Source organism: Leptonychotes weddellii, chromosome 14, assembly GCF_054177405.1.
Source record: "Leptonychotes weddellii isolate Sample4059 chromosome 14, ASM5417740v2, whole genome shotgun sequence".
NCBI classification, from domain to species: domain Eukaryota; kingdom Metazoa; phylum Chordata; class Mammalia; order Carnivora; family Phocidae; genus Leptonychotes; species Leptonychotes weddellii.
The window spans coordinates 76,154,197-76,172,023 of record NC_138382.1 but is presented as its reverse complement, the minus strand read 5'-3'; the positions used below and the strand labels follow the sequence as shown (position 1 = coordinate 76,172,023).

The window sequence follows — 17,827 nt, the reverse complement described above, 5'->3', positions numbered from 1 at the left end:
GACAGGACACAAAAGAAATAACTATAAAAAACACAAATTTATAAATTAAACTTTATCAAAACAAAAAAACTTCGGCTCATCAAAACCCAGGGCTAAAAAAATGAACAGACAAGGGGCGCCTGGGTGGCTCAGTCGGTTAAGTGTCCGACTCTTGGTTTTGGCTCAGGTCATGGTCTCATGGGTCCTGGGATTGAGAGCCGTGTCAGACTTCGCTCTCAGCACGGAGTCTGCTTGGGATTCTCAATCCCTCTCCCTCTCTGCCCCTCCCCCCACTCATATGCTCTCTCTCTCAAATAAATAAATCTTAAAAAAAAAAAAAAAAGGACAGACAAGGCAGGCAAACAATGAGAAAAAAATATTTGTAAAACGTTAAGTTGCAAAGGACTCGTATCCATGACTTTTATCCTACCACTCAAAAAGAGAAAAAAAAAAGAAAGAAAATACACCAGTAGCCAAATAACACATGAAAACTTGTTCACCATCATTAGTCATCAGCAAAATGCAAATTACAAGCATAATGAGACACCACTACACACCCACTAGAATGGCTAAAATTAAAAAGACTAATCACATGGAAGTGTTGTGAGGGCGCAGAGAAACCCAGTTCTCAAACCCTGATGCCAGGAACGTAACCTCGCACGGCCACCACGGGGAAAGGTGTAGGTGGGTCTCAGAGGCCCAACGGCTCATCTTCCCTTTGACCTAACAATTCCACTCCTGGGTATTTACTGAAGACAAATGAAAATATTGTTCATAATGGAACCTCCCTCACAAGAGGGGAGGCCCTAGGCAGAGTCGGGGGAGGAAGGCAGGCTGGCAGGGGAAAGTTCTGGAAAGTCCTCTCAGCGGGAGGTGTGCTACACACGTGTATCCCTCTGTCAAAACTGCACAATGAAGATGAGCACCTTTCAGTGTAACTTGAAAGCAAATAAACAAAAAGAATTTTAAGAGAACACAATTGGACTGGCGGACAGGGCGTGGTACTTGTTGAAGCCAGGTGATGGGAAGCTGGGGGCTCACTGCCCCATTTCCAGTTTTGTTTAACTTTTAGAAAGTTAACAAAACGTCCCCTGCAGCTAAGAGCGAAACCAAAGACCAACAGAAGACACGGCTCGGTGAGGAAGCAACCGCTGGCCAGCACCCACTGGGGGCCCTGAAGTTGCCGCCCGCCCCACAGCCCCGCTGCGGCGTGCTGAGGGACGCACACCCACTCGCTGGCCCTGAAAGCCCCACGACCCACCTGCCCAGCCATCGTCAGCGTCTGCGTCCAGGTCGTCCAGGCCCTTCAGGTTTTCGGCGTTGATGATCGTGGGCCGCGGCGCCCGTCCCACCAGCTGCCTCAGCGGGCGGATGGGGCGAGTCGTTCCCAGCCTGCTTTCTTTTCTGACGAGGGCGAGAAGAGTAAAGATCTGGCCTCATGTCAAGTATACAGATGGAAGCACAACCCAATACTTTTCCCAAAAATAAGTCCTACATTGCCAAGGTTCATGGTTGCATTTAATATTTAAATCGTTTCCCTTTAAAAGAAACCTATAACGAACAAACACATCCCGGAGAAGTTCTGCCCCGTTCTGCAGTTTTATACACTCAGTACTAACGCCTAGGGCAGCAGTCACAAACACGTGCCAACACGTCAACTCTTGTCAGAAACGTACAATCCTAACCCAGCCTCGTCCAGCTCCGGATCCCAGCCACCCCACATACCCTGCAGCTCAGAGTTGGTTTTCAGGTCCACTGTGGCCTCCAAAAGACAAAGCACCTTCAAACGTCAGCCCATTATCTCGTGCAGTGCCCCCAAGTGGGGGCACGCTCTATAACACAGGAGCCTTACCCATCTTGGTCATTCATCTGGAACTGTCTAAAAGGAACACGGGGTTCAAGACGGAGCTGGGGAAGGGGAAAAGATCCTCGTTCCACTGTACCCTGGTTCTCTGATGACTGCGGTGAACACATCTGAAACATAACATCAATGAACAGGATTTTCTGGTAATGGCTCACATGCTAAGTTCCACTTGCATTCGAATTCGTTTTGGAAAATGGAAACTGGGAAGAAGAGACAAGCAAGTCTTGGAACTGCCCAGTTAACCCTACCCCCGTATCCCCCATCTCTTTCATGCCGTCAGGAAGCACACCTGGGGACTTGAGATGTCGTAGGCAATGCCTGCCTCTCCTTTCTCTAAAGAACCAAAGGCTAAAATAATACCCACATCACCAGGGAAAGAAGCCAAAGACCCTCAAGACTTGAAAAGGGGGAGAGAAAAATGCAGAAGTAATGGACACGTCCAAGGTAGGGCATATCAGGGCAAAGACATTGGGAGGAGAACCGAGGTGGACATTCAACCACTTAGAGGAGGTTCTGCTGGACACGAGCAATCCAACTTCATGGGGAAAAAAAATGCATACTCTGAAAACTTACAAAAGCAGGAAGCATGTCATGGTATGTAGGTGGGTGGTATACATTTCCCATGAACTGTGAAGCCCCTTTTCGGACAGGCTGAGCCGGGCGGAGAGAGGGGTCCTTAGAATCGCTGGTACATGCCGAGGAGGGGGCTCCGTCTCCCGCACTTGAGTTCCTGCTGCCCAGCTCAGTTGGGGAGGCGCTCAGAGACGTGGCAGAAATTATGTTTCGCCCACCGCCCTCCCTCCAGCTTGTCACATCTGGAAATTGAAAGGGGGCAAAAGGGGAAAGAGGAGGGGGGAGGAGGGATTGTGTGAGGTTCTGAAGGTCAAGGGACCCCCTCATTCACCAAAAACAAAAACAAAAAACCCAAAAGTGAAGAGTCAAGTGGTCGAATCTGTCAGGGAAGGTGGAGGGCAGACACCTGACCAATGAATATGAACTTGCTGTGGGAAGTCTGGTTGTAAGAGAAATACAAAACAAGGTCCACTCACAGAGAAAACAAGTATAAACAAGACATGGTCTTCATTAATTAACAGAAACCACATACACCCACAGATCTAACACACGAAGAAATCAGGACACAGCCTCGATGAAAACAGCCTGGGGTTAATTTCTCCCACAAATACTGACCCATCAGGATCAGCACTAGGCTCAGCACTGGGCTTTACATTAAAACTGGAATAAGTCCTGGGGCACGTGGCTGGCTCAGTCGGTAGAGTGTGTGACTCTTGACCTTGGGGTTGTGAGTTTGAGCTCCATGTTGGGTGTAGAGATTACTTACAACTAAAACCTTGAAAACGGGTGTAAGTCCTGACATGTTTCAACTCTGTTTCTCAGTGACGCCTCTGGTCAGAGATTTCGCAGCTCTTAAGGTAAAGCAGAGCCCCTCGCCCTCCAAGTGGGGGTGTAGGAGGATCTGTGGCCCTACCCACCAGGCCTTCACCCCCACTCCTGCTCAGGCTCAGGGTGCTCTCCTGCAGGTCAAGACCTGCCAACCTATCTATCTTTTCAAGATGATGTGTCCCGCTGCCAAATTTAACAAGATCTGGGGGAATCAGATGAGCCCGCCCCTTCTCAGTCAATGTCTGGTTAGGAGTTGAAGCACGAAGTCCCTGAGTACTTGACCCCCAAGAGAAAGAGACACAGCACAGGAGCCACAAAACCAGGGCTGGGTCCCAGCAATTCAAGCACCTTGCATGCAATCTTGGGCGAATGCTATGGTCACCGCTCTGGCCACACCTGCTCCATCTTCTCAAATGAGGAGATGCAACTGATCCCAGAAGCTGCTTCTAGTTCTAAATTTTTGTAGTCCTACAGAGCAGCTCATTTTAACCCCAGACAGCTACCCAATGCTTGGCTTGAGGAATTCGGTTACATTATTTGGAGCAGACAAAATAAGCCAGCACAGGTCACTGAAAAGGTAGCATGCGCCATTTAAGAGTCATCTCGTGATCATTTCATTTACAGGGTATCACTTCTGACACTGAGATGCTTCGCGGATTAAGACAAGTGGACAGAAGTCCCTCATGTTCCAAGACCTAATCAAACCCTCCCTTCCCCCACCCACCCCCAAACAAACAAAAAACAAGAACCATTTCACCAAATTTCACAACATCTTAATCTCTCACCTCTCGAGGCCATTAAAATACACATGTATTACTTGTAAGTTCTGCTCCACAATCCTGTCAACTCCTTGGCCAGACCCCAGAGGACGGGACCATGGAGACAAGTCCTAGGCTGGCTACAAACAATCCCCAGAGGAGCATGTTAAAATACAGAGATTCTAATTTGGCTGGGGAGGGAGGAGGGCCGGAAATCAGACTTTTTAACAAACTCCTCAAAGGCTCCTGACAGGATTCTGCTAGGTTTAGGCACCACTGGCTTAGAAAACAGGCTCCTGAATCAGGTACGAAGTGAACGGGCCCTTGGTCTGTCTTTGCCCTGAGCAAAGCAGAACAGAACAGAACAAATGTCTGATGACAGAGGGGGAAGGAGACAGGCCTGGTTCAACCCGAAGGATGAGAAAGGGGGAGTCCTCTACAGACCAGCCTAGGGAGTAAGTCCCACAGAGGCAGGGAACAGGGTCAGTAAGCAAGCTTTGCAGGCAGAGAGCCTGGGGCTCGGGAGCACCAGCTCGTTGAGAGCATGTGTGCTTCTAAGAGGCAGAAAGGCAAAAGGAGGAGGACAGCCGCTGTTCCCACACGTGCCCAGACAGAGACCACAGTGCACTTACTCTGAGGGCGGAGGCTTGGTCCTGGCCCATACGACAGATCGAAGACGCCCCTTTCCTTGCCAGCCTTGTCCTGCCCTCCAGCTGCTTTCAGCGTCGGAAACTCCTCGGGAGAGAAGGATAACAGTCGGCTTGAGCCCCTTAAACCTGCCGAGAAAAGCAGAGGACCCGGTGAGGGGCACTGACGGGCATCAACAGCTGTCGGCTTTAACAGCCCCGCGGGTCAGGAGCCACGCCGCCTGGAGCAGGCTCCCGCTGAGTGTGTCCCATCTGCACGGGACAAGGAGAGCGAGACGCAGAAGGCCTGCAGGGGCTGGGACAGCAGATCACAGTCGCTCCAGCCCAGATCCTTCTCCTTGCCTCCCCAAGGCCTCCACCCCAGATCCACCCTCATTAGCAATAAACATTTCACTCCTGCAAGCCTAGGATCTGTTCCTTCCTTTGCTCTCCCATCCACTCCCTGATGCTATAGGCTCCTCAGAGAAGAAACCCTTCTTTAACTTTCTGGGAGCACTCAGCACCGGGAACCTGAAATCATCTTGTAGACAGATGGCTAATAATAAATGGTGCATTTTAGGGTCCAGTGGGATCTGCTGCTTGTATCTGGACCACATGCCCAGCACCCTATAAACTTAACATGACAGTTACAACGTCCGGCTGTGATACGCCTTGTTCCTTTGACGAGAAAGCCAAATTTCCCTCCCAGGTATTCTTTTTAGCACCACTGATCCACGGACCCGTGAACTAAGGCGGGCTTGGCCAGAAACATGCAGCTGGGATTAGTGCAGACGCACAAGGCAGCAACCCACTCACTGCCCCACTTAGCGAAAAGGTCCAGGGTCAAATACACCTGCCAGGGTGACAACGGGACACATTCCTCAGCGATGATTAACCTGAGAGATGATCTCCAAGCGTCACAAAGGAGCCCTGCTGCTCTGTGAAGGGGGACTTCGACTCTCAGAGTCGCTTGGACACGTTCAAAACCCACTGGCAAGGATGAAATATGGAAGTCGTGCCTTAAAAATACACATCTGAAGCTTAAAAACAAACACTCGGTACTTTTTTCTGCCTCAGCTGTCACGAAGGTCTTGCTCTATCCGTGGATTAAACTCACCCTCCACAGGTAAGAAAGAGGGAAGAACTCAAAATCTCAAACCAAAGCAGTAGCAGAGGATCCCCCACCAATCCGTTATGCCACGTGGTCCCTGCGCGAAGGTCCCAGGTGGAGCCATCAGTGGGTCCCGCCGCCCCACCGGAGCCCACGAGCCTCGGGCGTCAGCCCACACCAGTCAGGCCCCCGGGGGCTGGTCCAGGTGAAACAGGCCCAATGACCATCTTCTACAAGGAGGGGTCTATCAATTCAGGAAGAGCCCTTCCGAAGCACTGAGCCAGGAACATGTTTGTGGGCCTCACTGCCAAGTGCCCACCGCCCCGACGGCACCTCGGGCCTGTGACCCTCGTTCCCGCCCCCGCCCAGGCCCAGGACACGTCTGTCCCTCCTCCTGGGCTCCTGGGTTCTGCCACCTCCAAGACGAGCAATCAGACGTTCACAGAGGATTTTGTCATGTTTTGGAATTATTTTCTAGACCACGTCTTATTTTTTTATAGGAAATAGAATCACAAGGTTCAAAAGTAAGAAGCCGTAAAAAGGTACGAACAGATGACGCCCCCCCCCCACCGCCTACTTCCGACGCCCTCAGAAACAGGCTGCTTCCAGCTCCACTCCCTCCCTTCCTCTGAGGCTCCCTTCCAGACTCTTCTCTAATGCACATACATGTTTCAGAAGTAGATTTTCCCTCATCTGAATTTTTTTCATGAATAGTAGTAACATACCGTACGTACTACTTACTCCACACTTTTTTTCATTTAAGAATGTATCTTACAACCTAGGGATCTTGCCAGATCCATGTAAAAATGCTTTTTTTCCTTATAGGCAAGTAGTATTTCATTAAAGCACCCAAATCTGGTGGACATGTCAAGTGATTATTCCCAATCTTTTGCTGTTATAATGTTGCAAGGAGTATCCTGTACGTATGTCCTTTCTCACAGGGGCAAGGATCATTCTAGGGGGATTTCCACACAACGGAACTGCTAGGTCGAAGGGTGTGCATATCAGTGTTTGGATAATGGCCAAGCTGCCCTCCACGGGGGTTGTGCCAATTTACACTAGGATTTTTTTAACCTCTGTAGTTTTTTTTTTTTAAGATTTTATTTATTTATGAGAGAGAGAGAGAGCGCGTGCACAAGCAGGGGGAGCAGCAGGCAGAGGGAGAAGAGCCCAATGCGGGGGTTCTAGGGGGCTAGATCCCAAGACCTGAGCCAAAGGCAGAAGCCTGACTTAGCCACCCAGGCCCCCCTATAATTCTTTTTAAACACAAATCAATACATTTGATTTACTTAAAAAAAGTTCTAGCCTTACAGAATAAAGGCTTTCGAAAGCAAGGACTACTGTGAAAACAACCTAGTGAGTGCTCTTTATAAAGCCTCTTTAAAGACCTAATTGTAGGGGACTGAGACACGTCTTGCCCCCTCTATCTCACCCTACAGACTGGAGCGTAAAGCTCCCTTACAGACGGGACAGACGCAGGCCAAGCTCTCCTGCCCTGAGCTCCCCTGGAGGAGCTGGTGCTTGACAACACTCGGCACACTGATGCCTGATGTGTCATTCCCCACCAGAGAGCGAGGACAGAGCCTCCGGCCACGCAGAAGGGGCACGTGCACTGGGCAAGGCGGGGGGGGGGGGGGGTTTCGGGGCAGGCAGGACGTTAGCTGTTTTTCTACACAAGCTACAGAAGGTGGCAGCCGAAGCCTCGGCTGTCGCACGGAGAAGGTGCCGCCAGGACCGGGGGTTAGAGGGTACGCAAAGCAGCCAGAGAGTGCTCTTTGCAGGAGAAAGGGCGATCATGGGCTCCCACTCCCACCAGCAGCCCCCTCCTTCCAGCATCATCCAGTTTGGTCTGCACAGTGTGCTAGAAATACTCGAGCAAACAGTGACAAATTAGGAGGGCTCATGTAGAAAAATCTGGATTTTTGGCTTCTCTCAAAAAGCGCCCACTGAGCCTGGGCCTGCCTTCTCTGAGGGCTGCTGTCACCGGAGGTGGGCAGAGTCTGGCCGCGCTCTCGGCCTGCCTGGGAAGCCGTCAGATGGGCCACTGAGCGGTCCCTGAAAGCCGAGCACCTCCTCCTGCCGCTCTCCCCGTCCCCGCTGCGGAGCGGCTCTGCCTGGCGAGACCTCTCGAGTCGGGCATGACACAAACGGTAACAAGTACCGTGTAAGCCACGAATGCTCTGGTGTCACCGTCCAAAAAGCAAGCAGCTCAATTCCCAGGCCCGAGCTCGGCTCACGCCACACCACGCGACACCTCCTCCTCGCAGGCCCGGGAGAGACAAAGTGGACGCATGTCAGCCACACTGCTGAGCAGGTCTCAACTCCCCCGGCAGCAGAGCCGAGACAGAGAGCAGCAGGGCCAGTGTCCAGCCTCCCCACACACCTCAGGAGGAATGTCTTGACTAACGGCATTCACGGAAATCAAAGAGCCGACAAGCCTTGCGGAGTCAGCGCTCCCACCCCTGGGGCAGAGGGAAAGGCTCCACTGAGCAGAAGCTCACTCAGGTGAGAGCTTCCACAAAGCTTTAAGCCAAGAGCTGCCACGACCCAAGGGGAACAGTCCAGAAAAGGTACTTGTCCCTCCCACACACCCAGCCCAACACCACCTACCCACACTTACCACCTTCGTGTCCTGCTGGCTTTCCATTCAGCTGTGCCCATGACTTTGGTCCACCTGGCACTGAATTTGTGTTCTGAAAGAAGGAAGGAAATGAGAACAAAGCCAGCCCAACTGGCCTGCTTTCCTTCCAGCTTCCCACCTGTGCAGCGGTCTGAGCGTCAGGAGCTGCCAGGCCCACAGCACAGGGGAGGAGCGGGACAGAGGGCATGGCCAGCTCACGCAGCTGGTCCCACAGCAAAGCCAGGACTCAAGCCCACATCCCCTTCATGCTGCACTCCAGAACATACTGTCAGGTCGCCTCTCACACCCACACAGTACTACTGTGCCTCGCTCCAGAGATAAATACCAGACCCCAATTCTAGCATGTGTCTCAAAAATCACGTGCCCTTGGGGCGCCTGGGTGGCTCAGTCGGTTGAGCAACTGCCTTCGGCTCAGGTCATGATCCTGGAGTCCCGGGATCGAGTCCCGCATCGGGCTCCCTGCTCGGCGGGGAGTCTGCTTCTCCCTCTGACCCTCCCCTGTCTCACGCTCTATCACATTCTCTCTCTCAAATAAATAAATCTTTAAAAAAAAAAAGAGGAGTCCCCCTTCAAAAGGTCTACTTTCAAAAAAAAAAAAATCACGTTCCCCTGCCAGCAAAGGAGAGCTAGCACAAGAAAGCTGGTGCGCCTCATCTTTCACCGGATGGGCCACTACGCCGCTTTCCGTTAATTACTGTCATTCTACAAGGCACAACTACTCAAGTGAGGACTTCCTCTTCCACTAACCTGGGCTCGCCAGGCTCGCACGCAATCCTAGCAGCTAACCCAGGAGCTAACAGTGCCGAAAGCTCACAGCAGGCGAGGTGTTATGCTAGGCACACCCCGCCGGAGCAAATCCTCCCACACCCTGGGAAGGTTCTAGTCCTATCCCAACCGAGGCTCAGAAAGGAGTGGCCAGTCCCAATCAGGAGGGCAGGACCAGGACTTTGTCCCCACTCGGCCTGCATCCCAAGCCCCGTCGAGTCCCCAGCCACTGAGTCCAATGCTTTCCCAACAGCATTCAACCTAGCAGCCTTCCCCCTCCAACGGAAGGTAAAAACGCACAAAACAAAGCTGGTGCAGCATGACATTTCAGCACTTACTGGGTCAAACGTCACATTAAGTAATGACTCTTTCCCGCCCAGCACAGGCACCCGCACCACCACACTCAGGGCACACGGCTGCCGAACTGACTAGGTCTCACAATCCATTTATTTACCAGGAGCTGCTCTGGGATTTACCTGAGTGCTCTGGGATGGCCACAGGCCCCTGCGACTGGCCGGTCCCCCAGGAAGCACAGGGGCCCCAAGGCCCCACAGCCTCCCACTCGGTGTCTGCAGCCCTCGCCCACCAAAGGCACCAAATGGGAAGAGAATGGCTCAGGGCTGAGCAGCGGTCCTAACGTTGCCATCAGAGTTCCTGGTGCGCCTCTGACAAGAGCAGAAGTGCTGTCGGGCCTCCGGGGCGAGGCTTTAGAGGCTGGGGAACACCGGGAGTCCCTTCTCATGGCCACCCCGTGGGAAAAGCTGAGCCCTGGGCAGGGCGACCAGCACGCTGGCCCCGGGCCGGGGCTCTGACCCTCCGCAGATGCCAGGAGCATGCCAGGCCCCGCCCAGACTCTGCAGTCCCGGGGGACAGGACAGATCCACTTCCAGCCGCTCCCAAGGTGAGTCTGACCTACAGCAAGGGCTGCAAGACCCAGGCTCCCCCAATCTCTTAGCTTCCAACTCCAGGACACAGATCCGGACTCAACTCCGTGCTCTGACTGGGCGCCAGGTACTAGTGGATTCAGGCCAAGGAACACGGGAGCTTCGTGTGAATGTGGGCTTCTTTTACCTTTTCCTTTAATTTCAAAAGCACAGTTCAGTGTTGGGTGGGGGAGGGTGCCCTTCTGGTGCCCAGGGAGCAGTACAAAATGAAAACACAGTAGTGCAGGTTGTTTTCCAGAGAGCTGCTGAGTGCTAGGTACCTATCTACACATCTTGTGGTCTTCTAAAAAATCTGTAGACGTCTCATCTGGATTTCCAGCTACCAGCTAAGCGTATCCTCCTGCTGATCCATGAAACCCACAGACAGACTCCGATGGACAATACATTATGAGCCCTTGCTTAAATCCTGACTTTCTGTTTAGGAAAACACTATTTATTCATTTATTTTTAAGATTTTATTTTTTAAGTAATCTCTATACCCAACATGGGGCTTTAACTCACAACCCCAAGATCAAGAGCTGCATGCTCCACCGACTAAGGCAGCCAGGCACCCCCAGGAGAACACTTTACATGCATCAACAAATAAAGGGTCATAGGTCAGTATTTCCCGAAGTTGTTCTTAGAGACACTAGTCTCTGAAGATGGCCCCTCAGACAGGTTTCCTAGGACAGATGGGTTCCGGGAACACCACCCGCTAAGTCTTCGTAGAGTCACAGCACACACGAACACACTGAAGACACTGACGAGAAGTCAGACAGTAAAGGAGCTTTTGCTTAATTCTGTTTTTCAACTCACCTGACCCCCGAACCTTCCTGTGACCTAACCGGTCCCCATGGAGTACAGCGGGGGACCCTGATCTGGCCTGTGGCTCACCCCCGTGACCTCACCTGAAGGCAAGTCACCAGAAAGCAAATTAGCTGTCTGTACTCTGTTCTGGATCTGGGGGTCTTTCTCCAAAAGCCGCAGATTCAAGGCACCTCACGGGACCCCGACAATGTCCCGTGCTCCTGTCCCACGGCCCCCCGCCAGGCTCGCCTCTGGAAGGAGCGGGGCACGCGGCACCTACCTCCTGGCTGCTCGACTGTGTCGGCTTCTGTAAGCTGGAGACAGGCCTCTGCAAACCCGGCTGCGGCAGCGACTCCGGCGGCGGAGAGCCCGTCACACTGGAACTGGACAAGGCAGGGGGCGCGGGGGTCAGAGGGGTGGGCGCGCCGGCCCCTCTGCGCCTGCCGGAGCCTCGGCAGCAACACGGGAGCTCCCCAGCAGACTCTCACGCCGCAGAGCCCACGAGACGCCGGGCGCCCTCCGAGGCCTGGCCGCTGCCGGGCAGGACAGTCGTCGGCGCCCTGGCAGAGCCGCTCCTGCACAACCTGGGAGCCCACCGTGAGCTGGAGGGACTGCCAACAGGGAAACCGAGTCAGCAAGGGAAGGGGCTCGGAGCCCCAGACTCTGACCAAGAGCTCACGGCAGTGCAGGGGGCTGATGGCTTTGAGATGTGATTTTTCTCCTGGCTTATAAAAGAAATATGTGCCCAGAATAAAAATAAATGTGTAAATATATATAACACAGAATTTGTCACGATCTCATCCTCCAGAGTGAAACGCCAAGCAGATTTTGCTATATATACATTAACATAGTATTTTTTTAACATGAGTGGGATAACACCACACACACAATTCGTAGCTTGTTTTGTACTTAACATATCTACCGTGCTTTCAGGACAGCACACGGATCTACCTCTTTGTTTTAGAGACACAGTACAACTGGATGGGCCCCCATCCCCAATTTTTTTCCCCATTACTGGCACAATTTCGATGAGCACTTCTTAATACGTATCTTTGCACACTTCTGCATCATTCAGTAGTCTAAGAGGCTCTGGAGTTTACAAGGTATGGCCCAGGTGCCCTCCAAAGAAGACTGTGTCAGTCGATACTCAACAAGGGGCTGTGAGGAAGACGTCTGCTCCCCCAGAGCCTTCTGGGCACTTGTTCCACCGAGGAGACCCAAGGAGGGCAGCAGCCCGTCAGCCAGTCTCCCCCGATGCCGGGGGCTCACCAGTAAGCTGACGCCAAACGCTACTCACACACATACGCTGCTGGGGTTGACACGACCCAAGGAACCCAGCATGCAGCACGACTACAAAATGAAGGCCCTAATGTCCTTTCACATTACCTTCTACCTACAACAGAAGCTTCTATGTAGTGTCACTCCTGTATTCTCCAAACCTAAGCACAGAGTCCCAGCAGTGGTGGCCCTCACCGCATCACCTCCCTGAGACTCTGAGGGAGGACGAGGCCCAGGGGAACAGAGGACCAGCGCCTGGGGTCCACGGCCTCGTCCAGTGCCCCGTCCCGACCTTCCCCTGGCTGACGTGCTTCAGCACGGCCTGATCCCTTCTGTGCCAGTAATGGCAGGACCCCACATAAGGAGGGAGTGAGGCCCTGTTCTCGCTCCCTGGAACTTCTCGTGGCGGAGGCAAAGCAGGACTTATGTTGAAATGTACAATATCCACGTCATTACAGGGTCTGTAGCATCTGCCATCCGAACAGAATGACAGCAGCAGCTCACACCTGCCACACACCTTCTCCGTGCCAGGTACCTGACCTGCAGCAGCTCGCCTATTTCCCACAACCACCCAGGACAGGGGAGCTCACAAATCAAATCCCTCTCCAGGTTCCAGAAAGCTAGTAGGAAGTGGCCTGGCTGATCCTAACAGTCAGGCCTTACCATCAACCTGTATGACTCCTAAACAAACGGTTAGAAAATTTTTATTTATTTTTTTTTGGTTAGAAAATTTTTAAAAACAGCTTTTCAGACTCTACTTTGGTTATTACTCCTTTATGCTCATGTGACTGAACCATGTGCTCACTCTCTACATGTTGTCTGAAGTAACTGCAGGCAAGTTTTACAGAAGCCGCCACGGCCGGGGCGTCTGGGTGGCTCAGCTGGTTGAGCGGCCAACTCTTGGTGTCGGCTCAGGTCATGATCTCAGGGTTGTGAGACCGAGCTCTGCGTCAGGCTCTGCGCTGAGCCTGGAGCCTGCTGGAGACTCTCTCCCCCTCTACTCCTCCTCCTCCCCCTCCCACCCCCGCACTCGCACGCCCACTTCCTCTCTCTAAAAAAAGCTATCATGGCCATTTCCGGCAAGAGAAAAGGACACGGGTTGGCAGGCTGTGCTCTAGGTCACTTTGACTCTCTGGATCCCGAGCACCGGCAGCCAGAGCACAAGAGGAGATTGAGGGCAGGAAGACGTATGAGACCAGACTGTGTTGTTCTCACTCCCCAGCAGGCAAACCCCAGCAGCAGGTCCTGCCGGCCAGCCTTAGCAAGGTCCTGTCCCTCTCTGGTCCCCTCCCAGCACAAATCCCAAATCCTCCCTCCTCGCTACCCTTATGGCTGGCTGGCGCCCAGCAGAGGAGACTCGCAGTGGAAGGTGGGAGGGAGGGGCCCAAGTCACACGCCCGGGGCAGAGCTGGAACGGGCCCCCGGCAGCCACAACATTTGCTCTGTTGCTCACATGATTTTTGTGCCAGACCCTGGGCCTCCTAAGGCTCCCGTAAGTGCTGTGCTGGCAGTGGTGGGAGCCTACAGGGAGGCTGCATATCAACCCTGAATAACGAGGATTCTGGATTGTTCGCCTTCATAACTGGGTCTGTTTGGAGCAACTAAGTGCAGCAGTCTTTGTGGAAAGCTGCTGGCCCCGAAGCTGGGAAGACAGCCTCCTCCTCACCCTGGAACCAACACAAAGGGACTACCGGCAGAATGGAGTGTTCGAGCACCCGCCCCGTCCACAACGGCCCTTCCTGGCTCAGGAACTGGCACTGAGGCATTGCATAAGCTCCTCTGGGGTGATGAGGCCCTTCCTAATAAGGCACAGGGGACGCTGGTCACCGGGGACAAGGCAGCCCACAGAAGCCCTGCTGCATCAGCTCCAAAAGCCAGGAAAAACGAGAGCAGGGAGCAAGAAACGACCAAGCAGCGGGAGTCAGGGTGAAAGAAGCTTCCTCTGGGATCTCCCCGGTTCTCCAGCTCTGCACTGCCTTCTGCAGAAGGAAAGGGGGCCACGGCACTCCATGAGGCTCCAGCTCCCCACCCACACCTGCCCCCGCTGCTCTCACCTCTTTGGGTCTTGCTGATCCTGCTTGTTTGCCCATCCCGTTCCGTCCTTGGGAACTATCACGATGTTGGGGTCGTTTCCTCTGTTTTCAGACTTCAAGCTTGGCAGGTTTGCAGGTGGTGGCATGCGCCGGGCTGTGGCAACTTTCCCGAGACTCTGTAAGCCATGTCGAGGAATAACTGCACGAAGAGAGGGGTGGAAACAGACAAGTTTCAGAAGCAAAGAGGCCGGTCAGTCAACTGCTCCTTCAAGCTCTAAGCAATGACGACAAAGACAGCCAAACAGACGCAAGGGGCAGCCTGCGTGCAAACAAACGAAACGGTCTGGGAGCTGCTTCAGCCACTTAACAAGGCCTTGGCCTTCGCCGAGGCCTCGGAGCCACAGACGCGGCTGACATCTGTGCCGAGGCTTCCATTTTCCTAGCGGGCAAGAGCAGGTGCAGGGAGTTTATGCCACAGGCGGGGAACCAGGCCCAGACACCTCCGCCCCACGTGGTAACCACCCCTCCTCAAGCTGAGGTTGCTCCGGCCCCGTTGTGGCAGGACAGAAGGGACAGCCTCTGCCAAGCCCCGTGCCAGGCCTGAGCAGGGCCCCTCAACATTCCCCAAATCCTCCCAGGGTGTGGACGGTGTCAACAGGATTTTCCCACCAAGCTCCAGAATGTCAGAACCAGGAAGCCTAAGACAGGGTAACTAATGCAAATGAAGTCCCAGTCTACCCCATGGGGGGAAACCGATCCCCGGCTTCCAGGAGATAAGACAGAAGAGGACACAATCCCATGGAAGCAGAGCCAGGATATCCAGGCCCTGAAATCAGACACCAACAGGAGCAGGAGGGCGATTCTGCGTCCCCAGAGCTGCCAGGTGACCACTCCACGCCCAGAAGGCAGTCTGACCAAGCGAATTCCTGGCCTGGGGTTTCTCATGTAAGGGAAAGCGGAGAGAACTGGCCTCACCCCGGTTCTTACCTGAGGATCTGACTGCGTCTACTGATTTTCCTTTATACTTATCAAACAGGCTGAGAGTCGAATACTTGCTTTTCCCATCCTTGCCCTTGGTTATTTGCCCCAAACGATCGGACATTGCGATGAAATGTCATCTAGTAAGGAAATTTTTCTCGGCACCGCTCCCAATCTGCCTTTGAAATGTTAAAAAAAAAAAAAGAGCGTTATTCCACCAGAATCCCTGAGGCAGTGGACTGAATTCTTCAGGGATCACGGATCTCCCTGAAGACCTGAAGAAAGCCTTGGATTCTGTCCCTAGAAAAACGCCCTTACCACACACAGGCCGTTTTGCACACATTTAAAGAGCATTTTGTTGTAGGTCCCTCCCCCACCCCCAAAGTTAAGAAGTCCTATTCTGTCTGAATTGACCAGAGTCTACTGCTCACCGGCGACACTGAAATGTAAACCTTTCCACACTGAGTCTTCTTGCCAAGTCAAGGACAGCTCTTCAAGACGGAAAAATAAGTGCTCATCACTGTAGCACATCCATGTAACATCAAAGCTCAGGCAGAGTAGGGGAGGTACAGAACCTGCCTACGGAAAGCTGTGCATTTCAAGGATGAGCAAAACCAAATCAAAGGGTAGCAACCACAATCAGGAAGCCTTCAGGAACAGCCGGGTGTGTGCACTTCTCAAACCAAAGAACCAGCATCCAGAGAAAAAGCATCTGCTCAGGCAACACAAGCAGGGCTCTCTGGGGTGCAGACTCAGCAGCAGCACCCCCAGGGGCAGACCACGCGGGGGCTCCACTGCCCCCCTCCACTTAGAAAATCTTGACAAGATGACCAAGAAGGCAGCTCCTAACCTCTGCCACTTTCTAATTTCCTTCGGGCTTCTACAAGTCCATTAGCATGTTACTCATTCATTCACTCATTCATTCAAATACGAGCGCGTGCTGCCAACGGTGAGTGAGTGCCGCCTGGTAGGGGACTCACCTGGGGACTAAGAGCTTGTCCACGTCTTTTATCCTATACTCAAGAGGTTCTTGGTTATTGTTTCTAAAACTTGATCATGATAAATAAACTTGTAAAAGCGACTATTACTTCCCATTGGAATTCGTGTATGGGGAAGAAAGCTAAAGCATCCACTTAGACATACTGCTAATATGTATGTCAGAGGTAACTGCAAACACTGATACTCGCTGATAATAAAAGGCGCCTGGGGGCAGTAGCCACAGTATGGTTTGCTCTTTTACCCTATTCAGAAGCCATGCAGGCCGGAAGGAACAGCCCCAGTGTGCTGGCAAAGCACTCTGCACCCCCCAGGATGACTTTAAGATAAAATCCTATATATTATGATCCAAGACTTTATATAAAGCACAGGGAGCAACGATCAGTTACAAACTGGGGCCAAAAAAGTGTAACGGGAGAGACAGTGACATCACATACCTCCAGGCTCCCGGAGCCTGGCACCAGGCCGAAGGCGAACCAAGCTGGTTCTTACATGAAACTGGGTACATCCATCCTTTCATTCGTCTTGAAAATGAATGAAATCTCTAGGAGAGTCAGCCTCAGTGAAGACACAAACCACAAACGCTCCCAAGCTTACGTGCCAGAGCCCCCTCTAGTGTGTCTGCCTCACGAGCCCGGAGTGCCCAGAGCAAAGAACGACCATAGACGGAAAATCGCCTGAAGTGTCCAAATCCTGATTCTGGTGCCCCGGGGTTCCATAACACACCGCTTTATCTTTACATCTCGCTCCCGGGAGCTGGCTCCAGGAAGTTTCTGCTCCACGCCCCCAACAGTCATAACTAATAACAGCATTCTTCCCCCACGATGGGCGGTAAGCCCCTCAGGGCAGGAACTGGATTGTATTTTCATCAGAATAACTGGTATTTAACAGGACCTCAAATGTAAATCAGCTTGAAATTCTCCACTAGGATTGGATGAGATCTAACTTTTAGACACTTCTATCAAATCAAAAGATCATTCGGATAGGAACATGAACCCCCCCCCCCCGACTATTAACAGAAGCCCTAGAGACTGTCACCATGGTGATGGGGACATGGGGCCCCTGCCTTACAGAGCTCACAGTCTACAACAGGGGACGGCAAACACTGGTCAGCATCCTTTCCAACGGCCTGTTTTTTTATAAGCCCTCAAACTAAGAATGATTTTTTAAAGTCATTTTTCACATTTGTTTTAAAAAACAAAGAATTGGGCGCCTGGGTGGCTCAGCTGGTTAAGCGACTGCCTTCGGCTCAGGTCATGATCCTGGAGTCCCTGGATCGAGTCCCGCATCGGGCTCCCTGCTCGGCAGGGAGCCTGCTTCTGCCTCTGACCCTCCCCCCTCTCATGTGCTCTCTCTCTCTCATTCTCTCTGTCTCAAATAAATAAATAAATAAATAAAATCTTAAAAAAAAATAAAAATAAAAATAAAATAAAAAACAAAGAATTTGTGACACCCTATGTGGCCCGCAATGCCACAAGTAGAAAAAGTTTGCTCACCCTGGGTCTAAAAGGAAGTCTTGAACAAGCACTTTCCAAGGTCTCCAGGTCGGCAATAGCTGGGCAGCCCAGGAGAGGCTCAAGCAGGGGGCAGGGCAGGGCCCCAAAAATGGGAGGGTGGGGAGTGGGCAGGCAGAGCAGGTTACCCCATGGACTGTGATCCAGACACTT

The 17,827-nt window shown here is 52.5% G+C and overlaps 1 protein-coding gene across 11 annotated transcripts in view; it reads right to left on the bottom strand.

The window, feature by feature from the left end:
- The window catches only part of PRRC2B (proline rich coiled-coil 2B), an 88,557-nt gene that overhangs the window by 43,560 nt on the left and 27,170 nt on the right, over window positions 1-17,827 (bottom strand). For 10 of the 11 annotated variants that reach the window (XM_081803792.1, XM_081803785.1, XM_081803790.1 and 7 more), the window contains exons 2-9: window positions 15,174-15,343; window positions 14,208-14,385; window positions 11,156-11,258; window positions 8,360-8,432; window positions 4,635-4,778; window positions 2,417-2,658; window positions 1,832-1,953; window positions 1,241-1,383 (exon numbers count right to left, since the gene is read on the bottom strand). In XM_081803792.1, coding sequence (XP_081659918.1) covers window positions 1,241-1,383; window positions 1,832-1,953; window positions 2,417-2,658; window positions 4,635-4,778; window positions 8,360-8,432; window positions 11,156-11,258; window positions 14,208-14,385; window positions 15,174-15,288 — 1,120 coding nt within the window. In that variant the 5' untranslated portion in view covers window positions 15,289-15,343. The remainder of the gene's footprint in view (window positions 1-1,240; window positions 1,384-1,831; window positions 1,954-2,416; window positions 2,659-4,634; window positions 4,779-8,359; window positions 8,433-11,155; window positions 11,259-14,207; window positions 14,386-15,173; window positions 15,344-17,827) is intronic. The other variant, XM_081803786.1, reaches the window with a different exon arrangement.